Source organism: Salvelinus fontinalis, chromosome 25, assembly GCF_029448725.1.
Source record: "Salvelinus fontinalis isolate EN_2023a chromosome 25, ASM2944872v1, whole genome shotgun sequence".
NCBI lineage: Eukaryota > Metazoa > Chordata > Actinopteri > Salmoniformes > Salmonidae > Salvelinus > Salvelinus fontinalis.
Window position 1 is genome coordinate 35032197 of NC_074689.1, and position 20286 is coordinate 35052482.

The 20286-nt window shown below is 53.8% G+C and overlaps 1 protein-coding gene across 2 annotated transcripts in view; it reads right to left on the reverse strand.

Moving 5' to 3' along the window:
• The window catches only part of LOC129823227 (stAR-related lipid transfer protein 13-like), a 111993-nt gene that overhangs the window by 13087 nt on the left and 78620 nt on the right, over positions 1 to 20286 (reverse strand). For both annotated transcript variants that reach the window (XM_055882109.1, XM_055882110.1), the window contains exon 14: positions 19717 to 19893. In XM_055882109.1, the coding sequence (XP_055738084.1) occupies positions 19717 to 19893 (177 nt within the window). The remainder of the gene's footprint in view (positions 1 to 19716; positions 19894 to 20286) is intronic.

Here is a 20286-nt window from a genome sequence, read left to right on the forward strand (position 1 = left end):
AGTGGTTGGTGGTAGTGGTTGGTGGTTGGTGGTAGTGGTTGGTGGTAGTGGTTGGTGGTTGGTGGTAGTGGTTGGTGGTAGTGGTTGGTGGTTGGTGGTAGTGGTTGGTGGTTGGTGGTAGTGGTTGGTGGTAGTGGTTGGTGGTAGTGGTTGGTGGTAGTGGTTGGTGGTAGTGGTTGGAGGTAGTGGTTGGAGGTAGTGGTTGGTGGTAGTGGTTGGTGGTAGTGGTTGGTGGTTGGTGGTAGTGGTTGGTGGTTGGTGGTTGGTGGTTGGAGGTTGGTGGTAGGTGGTAGTGGTTGGTGGTAGGTGGTAGTGGTTGGTGGTAGTGGTTGGTGGTTGGTGGTAGTGGTTGGTGGTTGGTGGTAGTGGTAGTGGTTAGTTGTTGGTGGTAGTGGTTGGTGGTTGGTGGTAGTGGTAGTGGTTAGTTGTTGGTGGTAGTGGTTGGTGGTAGTGGTTGGTGGTTGGTGGTGGTGGTTGGTGGTAGTGGTTGGTGGTAGTGGTTGGTGGTGGTGGTTGGTGGTAGTGGTTGGTGGTTGGTGGTAGTGGTTGGTGGTAGTGGTTGGTGGTTGGTGGTAGTGGTTGGTGGTTGGTGGTAGTGGTTGGTGGTAGTGGTTGGTGGTAGTGGTTGGTGGTGGTGGTGGTGGTAGTGGTTGGTGGTAGTGGTTGGTGGTAGTGGTTGGTGGTAGTGGTTGGTGGTTGGTGGTAGTGGTTGGTGGTAGTAGTTGGTGGTAGTGGTTGGTGGTAGTGGTTGGTGGTAGTGGTTGGAGGTAGTGGTTGGTGGTAGTGGTTGGAGGTAGTGGTTGGTGGTGGTGGTGGTGGTAGTGGTTGGAGGTAGTGGTAGTGGTTGGTGGTAGTGGTTGGTGGTGGTGGTAGTGGTTGGTGGTTGTGGTAGTGGTTGGTGGTAGTGGTTGGTGGTAGTGGTTGGTGGTAGTGGTTGGTGGTAGTGGTTGGTGGTAGTGGTTGTGGTTGGTGGTAGTGGTTGGTAGTGGTTGGTGATAGTGGTAGTGGTAGTGGTTGGTAGTGGTTGGTGGTAGTGGTTGGTGGTTGGTGGTAGTGGTTGGTAGTGGTTGGTGGTTGGTGGTAGTGGTTGGTGGTGGTGGTGGTAGTGGTTGGTGGTGGTGGTGGTAGTGGTTGGTGGTAGTGGTTGTGGTTGGTGGTAGTGGTTGGTAGTGGTTGGTGATAGTGGTAGTGGTAGTGGTTGGTAGTGGTTGGTGGTAGTGGTTGGTGGTTGGTGGTAGTGGTTGGTAGTGGTTGGTGGTAGTGGTTGGTGGTAGTGGTTGGTGGTGGTGGTGGTAGTGGTTGGTGGTAGTGGTTGGTGGTTGGTGGTAGTGGTTGGTGGTTGGTGGTTGGTGGTAGTGGTTGGTGGTAGTGGTTGGTGGTTGGTGGTAGTGGTTGGTGGTAGTGGTTGGTGGTTGGTGGTTGGTGGTGGTGGTGGTAGTGGTTGGTGGTAGTGGTTGGTGGTGGTGATAGTGGTAGTGGTTGGTGGTAGTGGTTGGTGGTAGTGGTTGGTGGGTGGTGGTGGTAGTGGTAGTGGTTGGTGGTAGTGGTTGGTGGTAGTGGTAGTGGTTGGTGGTAGTGGTTGGTGGTAGTGGTTGGTGGTGGTGGTGGTAGTGGTAGTGGTTGGTGGTAGTGGTTGGTGGTAGTGGTAGTGGTTGGTGGTAGTGGTAGTGGTTGGTGGTAGTGGTTGTGGTTGGTGGTAGTGGTTGGTTGTAGTGGTAGTGGTTGGTGGTAGTGGTTGGTGGTGGTGGTGGTGGTTGGTGGTAGTGGTTGGTGCTGGTGGTAGTGGTTGGTAGTGGCAGTGGTAGTGGTTGGTAGTGGTTGGTGGTAGTGGTTGGTGGATGGTGGTAGTGGTTGGTGGTAGTGGTTGGTGGTTGGTGGTAGTGGTTGGTGGTAGTGGTTGGTGCTGGTGGTGGTAGTGGTTGGTGGTGGTAGTGGTTGGTGGTAGTGGTTGGTGGTGGTAGTGGTTGGTGGTAGTGGTTGGTGGTAGTGGTTGGTAGTGGCAGTGGTAGTGGTTGGTGGTTGGTGGTAGTGGTTGGTGGTAGTGGTTGGTGGTTGGTGGTAGTGGTTGGTGGTTGGTGGTAGTGGTAGTGGTTGGAGGTAGTGGTTGGTGGTTGGTGGTAGTGGTTGGTGGTAGTGGTTGGTGGTGGTGGTAGTGGTTGGTAGTGGCAGTGGTAGTGGTTGGTAGTGGTTGGTGGTAGTGGTTGGTGGATGGTGGTAGTGGTTGGTGGTAGTGGTTGGTGGTTGGTGGTAGTGGTTGGTGGTAGTGGTTGGTGCTGGTGGTGGTAGTGGTTGGTGGTGGTAGTGGTTGGTGGTAGTGGTTGGTGGTGGTAGTGGTTGGTGGTAGTGGTTGGTGGTAGTGGTTGGTAGTGGCAGTGGTAGTGGTTGGTGGTTGGTGGTAGTGGTTGGTGGTAGTGGTTGGTGGTTGGTGGTAGTGGTTGGTGGTTGGTGGTAGTGGTAGTGGTTGGAGGTAGTGGTTGGTGGTTGGTGGTAGTGGTTGGTGGTAGTGGTTGGTGGTTGGTGGTAGTGGTTGGTGGTTGGTGGTAGTGGTTGGTGGTAGTGGTTGGTGGTAGTGGTAGTGGTTGGTGGTAGTGGTTGGTGGTAGTGGTTGGTGGTAGTGGTTGGTGGTAGTGGTTGGTGGTTGGTGGTAGTGGTTGGTGGTTGGTGGTGGTGGTTGGTGGTAGTGGTTGGTGGTTGGTGGTAGTGGTTGGTGGTTGGTGGTTGGTGGTAGTGGTTGGTGGTAGTGGTTGGTGGTAGTGGTTGGTGGTAGTGGTTGGTGGTAGTGGTTGGTGGTAGTGGTTGGTGGTTGGTGGTTGGTGGTAGTGGTTGGTGGTTGGTGGTAGTGGTTGGTGGTTGGTGGTGGTGGATGGTGGTAGTGGTTGGTGGTTGGTGGTAGTGGTTGGTGGTAGTGGTTGGTGGTTGGTGGTAGTGGTTGGTGGTAGTGGTTGGTGGTAGTGGTTGGTGATTGGTGGTAGTGGTTGGTGGTAGTGGTTGGTGGTAGTGGTTGGTGGTTGGTGGTAGTGGTAGTGGTTGGAGGTAGTGATTGGTGGTAGTGGTTGGTGGTAGTGGTTGGTGGTAGTGGTTGGTGGTAGTGGTTGGTCGTTGGTGGTAGTGGTTAGTTGTTGGTGGTAGTGGTTGGTGGTTGGTGGTAGTGGTTGGTGGTTGGTGGTAGTGGTTGGTGGTAGTGGTTGGTGGTTAGTGGTTGGTGGTTGGTTGGTAGTGGTTGGTGGTAGTGGTTGGTGGTAGTGGTTGGTGGTTGGTGGTTGGTGGTAGTGGTTGGTGGTAGTGGTTGGTGGTAGTGGTTGGTGGTAGTGGTTGGTGGTTGGTGGTAGTGGTTGGTGGTAGTGGTTGGTGGTAGTGGTTGGTGGTTGGTGGTGGTGGTTGGTGGTAGTGGTTGGTGGTAGTGGTTGGTCATTGGTGGTAGTGGTTAGTTGTTGGTGGTAGTGGTTGGTGGTAGTGGTTGGTGGTTGGTGGTAGTGGTTGGTCGTTGGTGGTAGTGGTTAGTTGTTGGTGGTAGTGGTTGGTGGTTGGTGGTAGTGGTAGGTGGTAGTGGTTGGTGGTAGTGGTTGGTGGTAGTGGTTGGTGGTAGTGGTTGGTGGTAGTGGTTGGTGGTTGGTGGTAGTGGTTGGTGGTAGTGTTTGGTGGTAGTGGTTGGTGGTAGTGGTTGGTGGTAGTGGTTGGTGGTAGTGGTAGTGGTTGGTGGTAGTGGTTGGTGGTAGTGGTAGTGGTTGGTGGTAGGTGGTAGTGGTTGGTGGTAGTGGTTGGTGGTAGTGGTTGGTGGTTGTGGTTGGTGGTAGTGGTTGGTGGTTGGTGGTAGTGGTTGGTGGTAGTGGTTGGTGGTAGTGGTTGGTGGTAGGTGGTAGTGGTTGGTGGTTGGTGGTAGTGGTTGGTGGTAGTGGTTGGTGGTAGTGGTTGGTGGTTGGTGGTAGTGGTTGGTGGTAGTGGTTGGTGGTAGTGGTTGGTGGTTGGTGGTTGGTGGTAGTGGTTGGTGGTAGTGGTTGGTGGTAGTGGTTGGTGGTTGGTGGTAGTGGTTGGTGGTTGGTGGTGGTGGTTGGTGGTAGTGGTTGGTGGTAGTGGTTGGTGGTTGGTGGTAGTGGTTGGTGGTTGGTGGTAGTGGTTGGTGGTAGTGGTTGGTGGTAGTGGTTGGTGATTGGTGGTAGTGGTTGGTGGTAGTGGTTGGTGGTAGTGGTTGGTGGTAGTGGTTGGTGGTTGGTGGTAGTGGTAGTGGTTGGAGGTAGTGATTGGTGGTAGTGGTTGGTGGTAGTGGTTGGTGGTAGTGGTTGGTGGTAGTGGTTGGTCGTTGGTGGTAGTGGTTAGTTGTTGGTGGTAGTGGTTGGTGGTTGGTGGTAGTGGTTGGTGGTTAGTGGTTGGTGGTTGGTTGGTAGTGGTTGGTGGTAGTGGTTGGTGGTAGTGGTTGGTGGTTGGTGGTTGGTGGTAGTGGTTGGTGGTAGTGGTTGGTGGTAGTGGTTGGTGGTAGTGGTTGGTGGTTGGTGGTAGTGGTTGGTGGTTGGTGGTAGTGGTTGGTGGTTGGTGGTGGTGGTTGGTGGTAGTGGTTGGTGGTAGTGGTTGGTCGTTGGTGGTAGTGGTTGGTGGTAGTGGTTGGTGGTAGTGGTTGGTGGTAGTGGTTGGTCGTTGGTGGTAGTGGTTAGTTGTTGGTGGTAGTGGTTGGTGGTTGGTGGTAGTGGTAGGTGGTAGTGGTTGGTGGTAGTGGTTGGTGGTAGTGGTTGGTGGTAGTGGTTGGTGGTAGTGGTAGTGGTTGGTGGTAGTGGTTGGTGGTAGTGGTTGGTGGTAGTGGTTGGTGGTTGGTGGTAGTGGTTGGTGGTAGTGGTTGGTGGTAGTGGTTGGTGGTAGGTGGTAGTGGTTGGTGGTTGGTGGTAGTGGTTGGTGGTAGTGGTTGGTGGTAGTGGTTGGTGGTAGTGGTTGGTGGTAGTGGTTGGTGGTAGTGGTTGGTGGTGGTGGTGGTAGTGGTTGGTGGTAGTGGTTGGTGGTTGGTGGTAGTGGTTGGTGGTTAGTGGTTGGTGGTTGGTTGGTAGTGGTTGGTGGTAGTGGTTGGTGGTAGTGGTTGGTGGTTGGTGGTAGTGGTTGGTGGTAGTGGTTGGTGGTAGTGGTTGGTGGTAGTGGTTGGTGGTTGGTGGTAGTGGTTGGTGGTAGTGGTTGGTGGTAGTGGTTGGTGGTAGTGGTTGGTGGATGGTGGTAGTGGTTGGTGGTTGGTGGTAGTGGTTGGTGGTTGGTGGTAGTGGTTGGTGGTAGTGGTTGGTGGTAGTGGTTGGTGGTAGTGGTTGGTGGTAGTGGTTGGAGGTAGTGGTTGGAGGTAGTGGTTGGTGGTAGTGGTTGGTGGTAGTGGTTGGTGGTAGTGGTTGGTGGTTGGTGGTTGGTGGTAGTGGTTGGTGGTTGGTGGTAGTGGTAGTGGTTAGTTGTTGGTGGTAGTGGTTGGTGGTAGTGGTTGGTGGTTGGTGGTGGTGGTTGGTGGTTGGTGGTAGTGGTTGGTGGTTGGTGGTAGTGGTAGTGGTTAGTTGTTGGTGGTAGTGGTTGGTGGTTGGTGGTTGGTGGTTGGAGGTTGGTGGTAGTGGTTGGTGGTAGTGGTTGGTGGTTGGTGGTAGTGGTTGGTGGTTGGTGGTAGTGGTAGTGGTTAGTTGTTGGTGGTTGTGGTTGGTGGTTGGTGGTAGTGGTAGTGGTTAGTTGTTGGTGGTAGTGGTTGGTGGTAGTGGTTGGTGGTTGGTGGTGGTGGTTGGTGGTAGTGGTTGGTGGTAGTGGTTGGTGGTAGTGGTTGGTGGTAGTGGTTGGTGGTTGGTGGTGGTGGTTGGTGGTAGTGGTTGGTGGTTGGTGGTAGTGGTAGTGGTTGGAGGTAGTGATTGGTGGTAGTGGTTGGTGGTAGTGGTTGGTGGTAGTGGTTGGTGGTTGGTGGTAGTGGTTGGTGGTTGGTGGTAGTGGTTGGTGGTAGTGGTTGGTGGTAGTGGTTGGTGATTGGTGGTAGTGGTTGGTGGTAGTGGTTGGTGGTAGTGGTTGGTGGTTGGTGGTAGTGGTAGTGGTTGGAGGTAGTGATTGGTGGTAGTGGTTGGTGGTAGTGGTTGGTGGTAGTGGTTGGTGGTAGTGGTTGGTCGTTGGTGGTAGTGGTTAGTTGTTGGTGGTAGTGGTTGGTGGTTGGTGGTAGTGGTAGTGGTTAGTTGTTGGTGGTAGTGGTTGGAGGTAGTGGTTGGTGGTAGTGGTTGGTGGTAGTGGTTGGTGGTTGGTGGTAGTGGTTGGTGGTTGGTGGTGGTGGTGGTTGGTGGTTGGTGGTGGTGGTAGTGGTTGGTGGTAGTGGTTGGTGGTTGGTTGTGGTGGTTAGTTGTTGGTGGTAGTGGTTGGAGGTAGTGGTTGGTGGTAGTGGTTGGTGGTAGTGGTTGGTGGTTGGTGGTAGTGGTAGTGGTTGGTGGTGGTGGTGGTGGTTGGTGGTTGGTGGTGGTGGTAGTGGTTGGTGGTAGTGGTAGTGGTTGGTGGTAGTGGTTGGTGGTTGGTTGTGGTGGTAGTGGTAGTGGTAGTGGTTGGTGGTAGTGGTTGGTGGTAGTGGTTGGTGGTAGTGGTTGGTGGTTGGTGGTAGTGGTTGGTGGTAGTGGTTGGTGGTTGGTGGTAGTGGTAGTGGTTGGAGGTAGTGATTGGTGGTAGTGGTTGGTGGTAGTGGTTGGTGGTTGGTGGTAGTGGTTGGTGGTTGGTGGTGGTGGTTGGTGGTAGTGGTTGGTGGTTGGTGGTAGTGGTTGGTGGTTGGTGGTGGTGGTTGGTGGTAGTGGTTGGTGGTTGGTGGTAGTGGTAGTGGTTGGAGGTAGTGATTGGTGGTAGTGGTTGGTGGTAGTGGTTAGTGGTTGGAGGTAGTGATTGGTGGTAGTGGTTGGTGGTAGTGGTTGGTGGTTGGTGGTAGTGGTTAGTGGTTGGAGGTAGTGGTTGGAGGTAGTGGTTGGTGGTAGTGGTTGGTGGTAGTGGTTGGTGGTGGTGGTGGTGGTGGTGGTTGGTGGTAGTGGTTGGTGGTAGTGGTTGGAGGTAGTGGTTGGTGGTAGTGGTTGGTGGTAGTGGTTGGTGGTTGGTGGTAGTGGTAGTGGTTGGAGGTAGTGATTGGTGGTAGTGGTTGGTGGTAGTGGTTGGTGGTTGGTGGTAGTGGTTAGTGGTTGGAGGTAGTGGTTGGAGGTAGTGGTTGGTGGTAGTGGTTGGTGGTAGTGGTTGGAGGTAGTGGTTGGAGGTAGTGGTTGGTGGTGGTGGTGGTGGTAGTGGTTGGTGGTAGTGGTTGGTGGTAGTGGTTGGTGGTAGTGGTTGGTGGTTGGTGGTAGTGGTTGGTGGTAGTGGTTGGTGGTAGTGGTTGGTGGTAGTGGTTGGTGGTAGTGGTTGGAGGTAGTGGTTGGTGGTAGTGGTTGGAGGTAGTGGTTGGTGGTGGTGGTGGTGGTGGTAGTGGTTGGAGGTAGTGGTAGTGGTTGGTGGTAGTGGTTGGTGATAGTGGTAGTGGTGGTAGTGGTTGGTGGTGGTGGTGGTGGTAGTGGTTGGTGATAGTGGTAGTGGTGGTAGTGGTTGGTGGTGGTGGTGGTGGTAGTGGTTGGAGGTAGTGGTTGGTGGTGGTGGTGGTGGTAGTGGTTGGAGGTAGTGGTAGTGGTTGGTGGTAGTGGTTGGAGGTAGTGGTTGGTGGTGGTGGTGGTGGTAGTGGTTGGAGGTAGTGGTAGTGGTTGGAGGTAGTGGTAGTGGTTGGTGGTAGTGGTTGGTGGTAGTGGTTGGTGGTAGTGGTTGGTAGTGGTTGGTGGTTGGTGGTAGTGGTTGGTGGTAGTGGTTGGTGGTGGTGGTGGTAGTGGTTGGTGGTAGTGGTTGTGGTTGGTGGTAGTGGTTGGTAGTGGTTGGTGATAGTGGTAGTGGTAGTGGTTGGTAGTGGTTGGTGGTAGTGGTTGGTGGTTGGTGGTAGTGGTTGGTAGTGGTTGGTGGTTGGTGGTAGTGGTTGGTGGTAGTGGTTGGTGGTAGTGGTTGGTGGTTGGTGGTTGGTGGTAGTGGTAGTGGTTGGTGGTGGTGATAGTGGTAGTGGTTGGTGGTAGTGGTTGGTGGTAGTGGTTGGTGGGTGGTGGTGGTAGTGGTAGTGGTTGGTGGTAGTGGTTGGTGGTAGTGGTAGTGGTTGGTGGTAGTGGTTGGTGGTAGTGGTTGGTGGTGGTGGTGGTAGTGGTAGTGGTTGGTGGTAGTGGTTGGTGGTAGTGGTAGTGGTTGGTGGTAGTGGTTGGTGGTAGTGGTAGTGGTTGGTGGTAGTGGTTGTGGTTGGTGGTAGTGGTTGGTTGTAGTGGTAGTGGTTGGTGGTAGTGGTTGGTGGTGGTGGTGGTAGTGTTAGTGGTTGGTGGTAGTGGTAGTGGTTGGTGGTAGTGGTGGTTGGTGGTAGTGGTTGGTGGTAGTGGTTGGTGGTGGTGGTAGTGGTTGGTAGTGGCAGTGGTAGTGGTTGGTGGTAGTGGTTGGTGGTTGGTGGATGGTGGTAGTGGTTGGTGGTGGTATTGGTTGGTGGTAGTGGTTGGTGGTGGTGGTAGTGGTAGTGGTTGGTGGTAGTGGTTGGTGGTTGGTGGTAGTGGTTGGTGGTAGTGGTTGGTAGTGGTTGGTGGTAGTGGTTGGTGGTAGTGGTTGGTGGTTGGTGGTAGTGGTTGGTGGTAGTGGTTGGTAGTGGTTGGTGGTAGTGGTTGGTGGTTGGTGGTTGGTGGTAGTGGTAGTGGTTGGTGGTTGGTGGTAGTGGTTGGTGGTGGTAGTGGTAGTGGTTGGTGGTAGTGGTTGGTGGTAGTGGTTGGTGGTTGGTGGTAGTGGTTGGTGGTAGTGATTGGTGGTAGTGGTTGGTGGTGGTGGTAGTGGTTGGTGGTTGGTGGTAGTGGTTGGTGGCAGTGGTTGGTAGTGGTTGGTGGTAGTGGTTGGTGGTTGGTGGTAGTGGTTGGTAGTGGTTGGTGGTAGTGGTTGGTGGTAGTGGTTGGTGGTAGTGGTTGGTGGTGGTGGTAGTGGTAGTGGTTGGTGGTAGTGGTTGGTGGTAGTGGTTGGTGGTAGTGGTTGGTGGGGGGTGGCTGTAGTGGTTGGTGGTAGTGGTTGGTGGTAGTGGTAGTGGTTGGTGGTAGTGGTAGTGGTTGGTGGTAGTGGTTGGTGGTAGTGGTTGGTGGTTGGTGGTAGTGGTTGGTAGTGGTTGGTGGTAGTGGTTGGTGGTAGTGGTTGGTGGTAGGTGGTTGGTGGTTGGTGGTTGGTGGTAGTGGTTGGTGGTAGTGGTTGGTGGTTGGTGGTAGTGGTAGTGGTTGGAGGTAGTGATTGGTGGTAGTGGTTGGTGGTAGTGGTTGGTGGTAGTGGTTGGTCGTTGGTGGTAGTGGTTAGTTGTTGGTGGTAGTGGTTGGTGGTTGGTGGTAGTGGTAGTGGTTGGTGGTTAGTGGTTGGTGGTTGGTTGGTAGTGGTTGGTGGTAGTGGTTGGTGGTAGTGGTTGGTGGTTGGTGGTTGGTGGTAGTGGTTGGTGGTAGTGGTTGGTGGTAGTGGTTGGTGGTAGTGGTTGGTGGTTGGTGGTAGTGGTTGGTGGTTGGTGGTAGTGGTTGGTGGTTGGTGGTAGTGGTTGGTGGTAGTGGTTGGTGGTAGTGGTTGGTGGTTGGTGGTAGTGGTTGGTGGTTGGTGGTAGTGGTTGGTGGTTGGTGGTGGTGGTTGGTGGTAGTGGTTGGTGGTAGTGGTTGGTCGTTGGTGGTAGTGGTTGGTGGTTGGTGGTAGTGGTTGGTGGTTGGTGGTAGTGGTTGGTGGTAGTGGTTGGTGGTAGTGGTTGGTGGTAGTGGTTGGTGGTTGGTGGTAGTGGTTGGTGGTTGGTGGTAGTGGTTGGTGGTTGGTGGTGGTGGTTGGTGGTAGTGGTTGGTGGTAGTGGTTGGTCGTTGGTGGTAGTGGTTGGTGGTAGTGGTTGGTGGTAGTGGTTGGTGGTAGTGGTTGGTCGTTGGTGGTAGTGGTTAGTTGTTGGTGGTAGTGGTTGGTGGTTGGTGGTAGTGGTAGGTGGTAGTGGTTGGTGGTAGTGGTTGGTGGTAGTGGTTGGTGGTAGTGGTTGGTGGTAGTGGTAGTGGTTGGTGGTAGTGGTTGGTGGTAGTGGTTGGTGGTAGTGGTTGGTGGTTGGTGGTAGTGGTTGGTGGTAGTGGTTGGTGGTAGTGGTTGGTGGTAGGTGGTAGTGGTTGGTGGTTGGTGGTAGTGGTTGGTGGTAGTGGTTGGTGGTAGTGGTTGGTGGTAGTGGTTGGTGGTAGTGGTTGGTGGTAGTGGTTGGTGGTGGTGGTGGTAGTGGTTGGTGGTAGTGGTTGGTGGTTGGTGGTAGTGGTTGGTGGTTAGTGGTTGGTGGTTGGTTGGTAGTGGTTGGTGGTAGTGGTTGGTGGTAGTGTTTGGTGGTTGGTGGTAGTGGTTGGTGGTAGTGGTTGGTGGTAGTGGTTGGTGGTAGTGGTTGGTGGTTGGTGGTAGTGGTTGGTGGTAGTGGTTGGTGGTAGTGGTTGGTGGTAGTGGTTGGTGGATGGTGGTAGTGGTTGGTGGTTGGTGGTAGTGGTTGGTGGTTGGTGGTAGTGGTTGGTGGTAGTGGTTGGTGGTAGTGGTTGGTGGTAGTGGTTGGTGGTAGTGGTTGGAGGTAGTGGTTGGAGGTAGTGGTTGGTGGTAGTGGTTGGTGGTAGTGGTTGGTGGTAGTGGTTGGTGGTTGGTGGTTGGTGGTAGTGGTTGGTGGTTGGTGGTAGTGGTAGTGGTTAGTTGTTGGTGGTAGTGGTTGGTGGTAGTGGTTGGTGGTTGGTGGTGGTGGTTGGTGGTTGGTGGTAGTGGTTGGTGGTTGGTGGTAGTGGTAGTGGTTAGTTGTTGGTGGTAGTGGTTGGTGGTTGGTGGTTGGTGGTTGGAGGTTGGTGGTAGTGGTTGGTGGTAGTGGTTGGTGGTTGGTGGTAGTGGTTGGTGGTTGGTGGTAGTGGTAGTGGTTAGTTGTTGGTGGTAGTGGTTGGTGGTTGGTGGTAGTGGTAGTGGTTAGTTGTTGGTGGTAGTGGTTGGTGGTAGTGGTTGGTGGTTGGTGGTGGTGGTTGGTGGTAGTGGTTGGTGGTAGTGGTTGGTGGTGGTGGTAGTGGTTGGTGGTGGTGGTTGGTGGTAGTGGTTGGTGGTAGTGGTTGGTGGTAGTGGTTGGTGGTAGTGGTTGGTGGTTGGTGGTGGTGGTTGGTGGTAGTGGTTGGTGGGTGGTGGTAGTGGTAGTGGTTGGAGGTAGTGATTGGTGGTAGTGGTTGGTGGTATTGGTTGGTGGTAGTGGTTGGTGGTTGGTGGTAGTGGTTGGTGGTTGGTGGTAGTGGTTGGTGGTAGTGGTTGGTGGTTGGTGGTAGTGGTTGGTGGTAGTGGTTGGTGGTAGTGGTTGGTGGTAGTGGTTGGTCGTTGGTGGTAGTGGTTAGTTGTTGGTGGTAGTGGTTGGTGGTTGGTGGTAGTGGTAGTGGTTAGTTGTTGGTGGTAGTGGTTGGAGGTAGTGGTTGGTGGTAGTGGTTGGTGGTAGTGGTTGGTGGTTGGTGGTAGTGGTTGGTGGTTGGTGGTGGTGGTGGTTGGTGGTTGGTGGTGGTGGTAGTGGTTGGTGGTAGTGGTTGGTGGTTGGTTGTGGTGGTAGTGGTTAGTTGTTGGTGGTAGTGGTTGGAGGTAGTGGTTGGTGGTAGTGGTTGGTGGTAGTGGTTGGTGGTTGGTGGTAGTGGTAGTGGTTGGTGGTGGTGGTGGTGGTTGGTGGTTGGTGGTGGTGGTAGTGGTTGGTGGTAGTGGTAGTGGTTGGTGGTAGTGGTTGGTGGTTGGTTGTGGTGGTAGTGGTAGTGGTAGTGGTTGGTGGTAGTGGTTGGTGGTAGTGGTTGGTGGTAGTGGTTGGTGGTTGGTGGTAGTGGTTGGTGGTTGGTGGTGGTGGTTGGTGGTAGTGGTTGGTGGTTGGTGGTAGTGGTAGTGGTTGGAGGTAGTGATTGGTGGTAGTGGTTGGTGGTAGTGGTTGGTGGTTGGTGGTAGTGGTTAGTGGTTGGAGGTAGTGGTTGGAGGTAGTGGTTGGTGGTAGTGGTTGGTGGTAGTGGTTGGTGGTGGTGGTGGTGGTGGTGGTGGTTGGTGGTAGTGGTTGGTGGTAGTGGTTGGAGGTAGTGGTTGGTGGTAGTGGTTGGTGGTAGTGGTTGGTGGTTGGTGGTAGTGGTAGTGGTTGGAGGTAGTGATTGGTGGTAGTGGTTGGTGGTAGTGGTTGGTGGTTGGTGGTAGTGGTTAGTGGTTGGAGGTAGTGGTTGGAGGTAGTGGTTGGTGGTAGTGGTTGGTGGTAGTGGTTGGAGGTAGTGGTTGGAGGTAGTGGTTGGTGGTGGTGGTGGTGGTAGTGGTTGGTGGTAGTGGTTGGTGGTAGTGGTTGGTGGTAGTGGTTGGTGGTTGGTGGTAGTGGTTGGTGGTAGTGGTTGGTGGTAGTGGTTGGTGGTAGTGGTTGGTGGTAGTGGTTGGAGGTAGTGGTTGGTGGTAGTGGTTGGAGGTAGTGGTTGGTGGTGGTGGTGGTGGTGGTAGTGGTTGGAGGTAGTGGTAGTGGTTGGTGGTAGTGGTTGGTGATAGTGGTAGTGGTGGTAGTGGTTGGTGGTGGTGGTGGTGGTAGTGGTTGGTGATAGTGGTAGTGGTGGTAGTGGTTGGTGGTGGTGGTGGTGGTAGTGGTTGGAGGTAGTGGTTGGTGGTGGTGGTGGTGGTAGTGGTTGGAGGTAGTGGTAGTGGTTGGTGGTAGTGGTTGGAGGTAGTGGTTGGTGGTGGTGGTGGTGGTAGTGGTTGGAGGTAGTGGTAGTGGTTGGAGGTAGTGGTAGTGGTTGGTGGTAGTGGTTGGTGGTAGTGGTTGGTGGTAGTGGTTGGTAGTGGTTGGTGGTTGGTGGTAGTGGTTGGTGGTAGTGGTTGGTGGTGGTGGTGGTAGTGGTTGGTGGTAGTGGTTGTGGTTGGTGGTAGTGGTTGGTAGTGGTTGGTGATAGTGGTAGTGGTAGTGGTTGGTAGTGGTTGGTGGTAGTGGTTGGTGGTTGGTGGTAGTGGTTGGTAGTGGTTGGTGGTTGGTGGTAGTGGTTGGTGGTAGTGGTTGGTGGTAGTGGTTGGTGGTTGGTGGTTGGTGGTAGTGGTAGTGGTTGGTGGTGGTGATAGTGGTAGTGGTTGGTGGTAGTGGTTGGTGGTAGTGGTTGGTGGGTGGTGGTGGTAGTGGTAGTGGTTGGTGGTAGTGGTTGGTGGTAGTGGTAGTGGTTGGTGGTAGTGGTTGGTGGTAGTGGTTGGTGGTGGTGGTGGTAGTGGTAGTGGTTGGTGGTAGTGGTTGGTGGTTGGTGGTAGTGGTTGGTGGTAGTGGTAGTGGTTGGTGGTAGTGGTTGGTGGTGGTATTGGTTGGTGGTAGTGGTTGGTGGTGGTGGTAGTGGTAGTGGTTGGTGGTAGTGGTTGGTGGTTGGTGGTAGTGGTTGGTGGTAGTGGTTGGTAGTGGTTGGTGGTAGTGGTTGGTGGTAGTGGTTGGTGGTTGGTGGTAGTGGTTGGTGGTAGTGGTTGGTAGTGGTTGGTGGTAGTGGTTGGTGGTTGGTGGTTGGTGGTAGTGGTAGTGGTTGGTGGTTGGTGGTAGTGGTTGGTGGTGGTAGTGGTTGGTGGTAGTGGTTGGTGGTAGTGGTTGGTGGTTGGTGGTAGTGGTTGGTGGTGGTGGTAGTGGTTGGTGGTTGGTGGTAGTGGTTGGTGGTAGTGGTTGGTAGTGGTTGGTGGTAGTGGTTGGTGGTTGGTGGTAGTGGTTGGTAGTGGTTGGTGGTAGTGGTTGGTGGTGGTGATAGTGGTAGTGGTTGGTGGTAGTGGTTGGTGGTAGTGGTTGGTGGTAGTGGTTGGTGGGGGGTGGCTGTAGTGGTTGGTGGTAGTGGTTGGTGGTAGTGGTAGTGGTTGGTGGTAGTGGTAGTGGTTGGTGGTAGTGGTTGGTGGTAGTGGTTGGTGGTTGGTGGTAGTGGTTGGTAGTGGTTGGTGGTAGTGGTTGGTGGTAGTGGTTGGTGGTAGGTGGTTGGTGGTTGGTGGTTGGTGGTAGTGGTTGGTGGTAGTGGTTGGTGGTAGTGGTAGTGGTTGGTGGTAGTGGTTGGTGGTGGTGGTTGGTGGTAGTGGTTGGTGGTAGTGGTTGGTGGTAGGTGGTTGGTGGTAGTGGTTGGTGGTAGGTGGTTGGTGGTAGTGGTTGGTGGTAGTGGTTGGTGGTAGTGGTAGTGGTTGGTGGTAGTGGTTGGTGGTGGTGGTTGGTGGTAGTGGTTGGTAGTGGTTGGTGGTAGTGGTTGGTGGTAGTGGTTGGTGGTAGGTGGTTGGTGGTTGGTGGTTGGTGGTAGTGGTTGGTGGTAGTGGTTGGTGGTAGTGGTTGGTGGTAGTGGTAGTGGTTGGTGGTAGTGGTTGGTGGTGGTGGTTGGTGGTAGTGGTTGGTGGTGGTGGTGGTAGTGGTAGTGGTTGGTGGTAGTGGTTGGTGGTAGTGGTTGGTGGTGGTAGTGGTAGTGGTTGGTGGTAGTGGTTGGTGGTAGTGGTTGGTGGTAGTGGTTGGTGGTAGTGGTAGTGGTTGGTGGTAGTGGTTGGTGGTAGTGGGTGGTGGTAGTGGTTGGTGGCTGGTGGTTGGTGGTAGTGGTTGGTGGCTGGTGGTTGGTGGTGGTGGTAGTGGTAGTGGTTGGTGGTAGTGGTTGGTGGTTGGTGGTAGTGGTTGGTGGTGGTGGTTGGTGGTAGTGGTTGGTGGTTGGTGGTAGTGGTTGGTGGTAGTGGTTGGTGGTAGTGGTTGTGGTTGGTGGTAGTGGTTGGTGGTAGTGGTTGGTGGTAGTGGTTGGTGGTGGTGATAGTGGTAGTGGTTGGTGGTAGTGGTTGGTGGTAGTGGTTGGTGGTAGTGGTAGTGGTTGGTGGTAGTGGTTGGTGGTGGTGGTTGGTGGTAGTGGTTGGTGGTGGTGGTGGTAGTGGTAGTGGTTGGTGGTAGTGGTTGGTGGTAGTGGTTGGTGGTTGGTGGTAGTGGTTGGTGGTAGTGGTAGTGATTGGTGGTAGTGGTAGTGATTGGTGATAGTGGTTGGTGGTAGTGGTAGTGGTTGGTGGTAGTGGTTGGTGGTTGGTGGTAGTGGTTGGTGGTAGTGGTTGGTGGTAGTGGTTGGTGGTAGTGGTTGGTGGTAGTGGTTGGTGGTAGTGGTTGGTGGTAGTGGTTGGTGGTAGTGGTTGGTGGTGGTGGTGGTAGTGGTAGTGGTTGGTGGTAGTGGTTGGTAGTGGTTGGTGGTAGTGGTGGTTGGTGGTAGTGGTTGGTGGTAGTGGTTGGTGGTAGTGGTAGTGGTTGGTGGTAGTGGTTGGTGGTAGTGGTTGGTGGTAGTGGTTGGAGGTAGTGGTAGTGGTTGGTGGTAGTGGTTGGAGGTAGTGGTTGGTGGTGGTGGTGGTGGTAGTGGTTGGAGGTAGTGGTAGTGGTTGGAGGTAGTGGTAGTGGTTGGTGGTAGTGGTTGGTGGTAGTGGTTGGTGGTAGTGGTTGGTAGTGGTTGGTGGTTGGTGGTAGTGGTTGGTGGTAGTGGTTGGTGGTGGTGGTGGTAGTGGTTGGTGGTAGTGGTTGTGGTTGGTGGTAGTGGTTGGTAGTGGTTGGTGATAGTGGTAGTGGTAGTGGTTGGTAGTGGTTGGTGGTAGTGGTTGGTGGTTGGTGGTAGTGGTTGGTAGTGGTTGGTGGTTGGTGGTAGTGGTTGGTGGTAGTGGTTGGTGGTAGTGGTTGGTGGTTGGTGGTTGGTGGTAGTGGTAGTGGTTGGTGGTGGTGATAGTGGTAGTGGTTGGTGGTAGTGGTTGGTGGTAGTGGTTGGTGGGTGGTGGTGGTAGTGGTAGTGGTTGGTGGTAGTGGTTGGTGGTAGTGGTAGTGGTTGGTGGTAGTGGTTGGTGGTAGTGGTTGGTGGTGGTGGTGGTAGTGGTAGTGGTTGGTGGTAGTGGTTGGTGGTTGGTGGTAGTGGTTGGTGGTAGTGGTAGTGGTTGGTGGTAGTGGTTGGTGGTGGTATTGGTTGGTGGTAGTGGTTGGTGGTGGTGGTAGTGGTAGTGGTTGGTGGTAGTGGTTGGTGGTTGGTGGTAGTGGTTGGTGGTAGTGGTTGGTAGTGGTTGGTGGTAGTGGTTGGTGGTAGTGGTTGGTGGTTGGTGGTAGTGGTTGGTGGTAGTGGTTGGTAGTGGTTGGTGGTAGTGGTTGGTGGTTGGTGGTTGGTGGTTGGTGGTAGTGGTTGGTAGTGGTTGGTGGTAGTGGTTGGTGGTAGTGGTTGGTGGTTGGTGGTAGTGGTTGGTGGTAGTGGTTGGTAGTGGTTGGTGGTAGTGGTAGTGGTTGGTGGTAGTGGTTGGTGGTTGGTGGTAGTGGTTGGTGGTGGTAGTGGTTGGTGGTAGTGGTTGGTGGTAGTGGTTGGTGGTTGGTGGTAGTGGTTGGTGGTGGTGGTAGTGGTTGGTGGTTGGTGGTAGTGGTTGGTGGTAGTGGTTGGTAGTGGTTGGTGGTAGTGGTTGGTGGTTGGTGGTAGTGGTTGGTAGTGGTTGGTGGTAGTGGTTGGTGGTTGGTGGTAGTGGTTGGTAGTGGTTGGTGGTAGTGGTTGGTGGTGGTGATAGTGGTAGTGGTTGGTGGTAGTGGTTGGTGGTAGTGGTTGGTGGTAGTGGTTGGTGGGGGGTGGCTGTAGTGGTTGGTGGTAGTGGTTGGTGGTAGTGGTAGTGGTTGGTGGTAGTGGTAGTGGTTGGTGGTAGTGGTTGGTGGTAGTGGTTGGTGGTTGGTGGTAGTGGTTGGTAGTGGTTGGTGGTAGTGGTTGGTGGTAGTGGTTGGTGGTAGGTGGTTGGTGGTTGGTGGTTGGTGGTAGTGGTTGGTGGTAGTGGTTGGTGGTAGTGGTAGTGGTTGGTGGTAGTGGTTGGTGGTGGTGGTTGGTGGTAGTGGTTGGTGGTAGTGGTTGGTGGTAGGTGGTTGGTGGTAGTGGTTGGTGGTAGGTGGTTGGTGGTAGTGGTTGGTGGTAGGTGGTTGGTGGTAGTGGTTGGTGGTAGTGGTTGGTGGTGGTGGTTGGTGGTAGTGGTTGGTAGTGGTTGGTGGTAGTGGTTGGTGGTAGTGGTTGGTGGTAGGTGGTTGGTGGTTGGTGGTTGGTGGTAGTGGTTGGTGGTAGTGGTTGGTGGTAGTGGTTGGTGGTAGTGGTAGTGGTTGGTGGTAGTGGTTGGTGGTGGTGGTTGGTGGTAGTGGTTGGTGGTGGTGGTGGTAGTGGTAGTGGTTGGTGGTAGTGGTTGGTGGTAGTGGTTGGTGGTAGTGGTAGTGGTTGGTGGTAGTGGTTGGTGGTGGTGGTTGGTGGTAGTGGTTGGTGGTGGTGGTGGTAGTGGTAGTGGTTGGTGGTAGTGGTTGGTGGTAGTGGTTGGTGGTAGTGGTTGGTGGCTGGTGGTTGGTGGTAGTGGTTGGTGGCTGGTGGTTGGTGGTGGTGGTAGTGGTAGTGGTTGGTGGTAGTGGTTGGTGGTTGGTGGTAGTGGTTGGTGGTGGTGGTTGGTGGTAGTGGTTGGTGGTTGGTGGTAGTGGTTGGTGGTAGTGGTTGGTGGTAGTGGTTGTGGTTGGTGGTAGTGGTTGGTGGTAGTGGTTGGTGGTAGTGGTTGGTGGTGGTGATAGTGGTAGTGGTTGGTGGTAGTGGTTGGTGGTAGTGGTTGGTGGTAGTGGTAGTGGTTGGTGGTAGTGGTTGGTGGTGGTGGTTGGTGGTAGTGGTTGGTGGTGGTGGTGGTAGTGGTAGTGGTTGGTGGTAGTGGTTGGTGGTAGTGGTTGGTGGTTGGTGGTAGTGGTTGGTGGTAGTGGTAGTGATTGGTGGTAGTGGTAGTGATTGGTGATAGTGGTTGGTGGTAGTGGTAGTGGTTGGTGGTAGTGGTTGGTGGTTGGTGGTAGTGGTTGGTGGTAGTGGTTGGTGGTAGTGGTTGGTGGTAGTGGTTGGTGGTAGTGGTTGGTGGTAGTGGTTGGTGGTAGTGGTTGGTGGTAGTGGTTGGTGGTGGTGGTGGTAGTGGTAGTGGTTGGTGGTAGTGGTTGGTAGTGGTTGGTGGTAGTGGTGGTTGGTGGTAGTGGTTGGTGGTAGTGGTTGGTGGTAGTGGTAGTGGTTGGTGGTAGTGGTTGGTGGTAGTGGTTGGTGGTAGTGGTTGGTGGTAGTGGTTGGTGGTGGTGGTGGTAGTGGTAGTGGTTGGTGGTAGTGGTTGGTAGTGGTTGGTGGTAGTGGTGGTTGGTGGTAGTGGTTGGTGGTAGTTGTTGGTGGTGGTGGTAGTGGTTGGTGGTAGTGGTTGGTGGTAGTGGTAGTGGTAGTGGTTGGTGGTAGTGGTTGGTAGTGGTTGGTGGTAGTGGTGGTTGGTGGTAGTGGTTGGTGGTAGTTGTTGGTGGTGGTGGTAGTGGTTGGTGGTAGTGGTTGGTGGTAGTGGTTGGTGGTAGTGGTTGGTGGTGGTGGTAGTGGTTGGTGGTTGGTGGTAATGTTTGCAACACCATGTGGGTTCTAGTCTCTCTGGATCCATCCAGCAATACTGGTAGTCACCATGGATAAGAGAGTCTGTCACTAAATGTCATTATTTACAGTATCCATACACTCTATTACTACACACACACACACACTGGTTGGTGGTAGTGGTAGTGGTTGGTGGTAGTGGTTGGTGGTGGTGGTTGGTGGTAGTGGTTGGTGGTGGTGGTGGTAGTGGTAGTGGTTGGTGGTAGTGGTTGGTGGTAGTGGGTGGTGGTAGTGGTTGGTGGCTGGTGGTTGGTGGTAGTGGTTGGTGGCTGGTGGTTGGTGGTGGTGGTAGTGGTAGTGGTTGGTGGTAGTGGTTGGTGGTTGGTGGTAGTGGTTGGTGGTGGTGGTTGGTGGTAGTGGTTGGTGGTTGGTGGTAGTGGTTGGTGGTAGTGGTTGGTGGTAGTGGTTGTGGTTGGTGGTAGTGGTTGGTGGTAGTGGTTGGTGGTAGTGGTTGGTGGTGGTGATAGTGGTAGTGGTTGGTGGTAGTGGTTGGTGGTAGTGGTTGGTGGTAGTGGTAGTGGTTGGTGGTAGTGGTTGGTGGTGGTGGTTGGTGGTAGTGGTTGGTGGTGGTGGTGGTAGTGGTAGTGGTTGGTGGTAGTGGTTGGTGGTAGTGGTTGGTGGTTGGTGGTAGTGGTTGGTGGTAGTGGTAGTGATTGGTGGTAGTGGTAGTGATTGGTGATAGTGGTTGGTGGTAGTGGTAGTGGTTGGTGGTAGTGGTTGGTGGTTGGTGGTAGTGGTTGGTGGTAGTGGTTGGTGGTAGTGGTTGGTGGTAGTGGTTGGTGGTAGTGGTTGGTGGTAGTGGTTGGTGGTAGTGGTTGGTGGTAGTGGTTGGTGGTGGTGGTGGTAGTGGTAGTGGTTGGTGGTAGTGGTTGGTAGTGGTTGGTGGTAGTGGTGGTTGGTGGTAGTGGTTGGTGGTAGTGGTTGGTGGTAGTGGTAGTGGTTGGTGGTAGTGGTTGGTGGTAGTGGTTGGTGGTAGTGGTTGGTGGTAGTGGTTGGTGGTGGTGGTGGTAGTGGTAGTGGTTGGTGGTAGTGGTTGGTAGTGGTTGGTGGTAGTGGTGGTTGGTGGTAGTGGTTGGTGGTAGTTGTTGGTGGTGGTGGTAGTGGTTGGTGGTAGTGGTTGGTGGTAGTGGTTGGTGGTAGTGGTTGGTGGTGGTGGTAGTGGTTGGTGGTTGGTGGTAATGTTTGCAACACCATGTGGGTTCTAGTCTCTCTGGATCCATCCAGCAATACTGGTAGTCACCATGGATAAGAGAGTCTGTCACTAAATGTCATTATTTACAGTATCCATACACTCTATTACTACACACACACACACACTTACTTCAGGTCAACCCTGCAGATGTGTGTGAGTCTGGACCTTCCAGGTCCGCAGGGTTCCAGAAGGTAGTGGGACTCTAGAACTACCCCTCTGACTGCAGCCAGGGCTGGACTGTCCTCTTGGTCCACTGACACACACACCAACACACTGCAACCCTTAGACACATCGTTACGCCATGACCTGAGAGAGAGAAAGAAAGAAAGAGAGAGAAAGAAAGAGAGAGAAAGAAAGAGAGAGAAAGAAAGAGAGAGAAAGAGAGAGAAAGAAAGAAAGAGAGAGAAAGAAAGAGAGAGAGAAAGAGCGAGAGAGAAAGAAAGAGAGAAAGAGAGAGAGAAAGAGAAAGAGAAAGAGAAAGAGAAAGAGAAAGAGAAAGAGAAAGAGAGAGAGAGAGAGAGAGAGAGAGAGTGGGGCAAAGGAAAGATGAACATAGGGGTAACTATGTAGGAAGAGTACAGTTTAGCCTCAGTACTAGTAGTCAATGCTTAGGTTTTAAATTAGGGAGGGGAAACCTAGTGTAGGTTTAGAGGGTGAACAACTCTGGCCTCAAACGCTTACTTTCCTCTGATTTTCCTT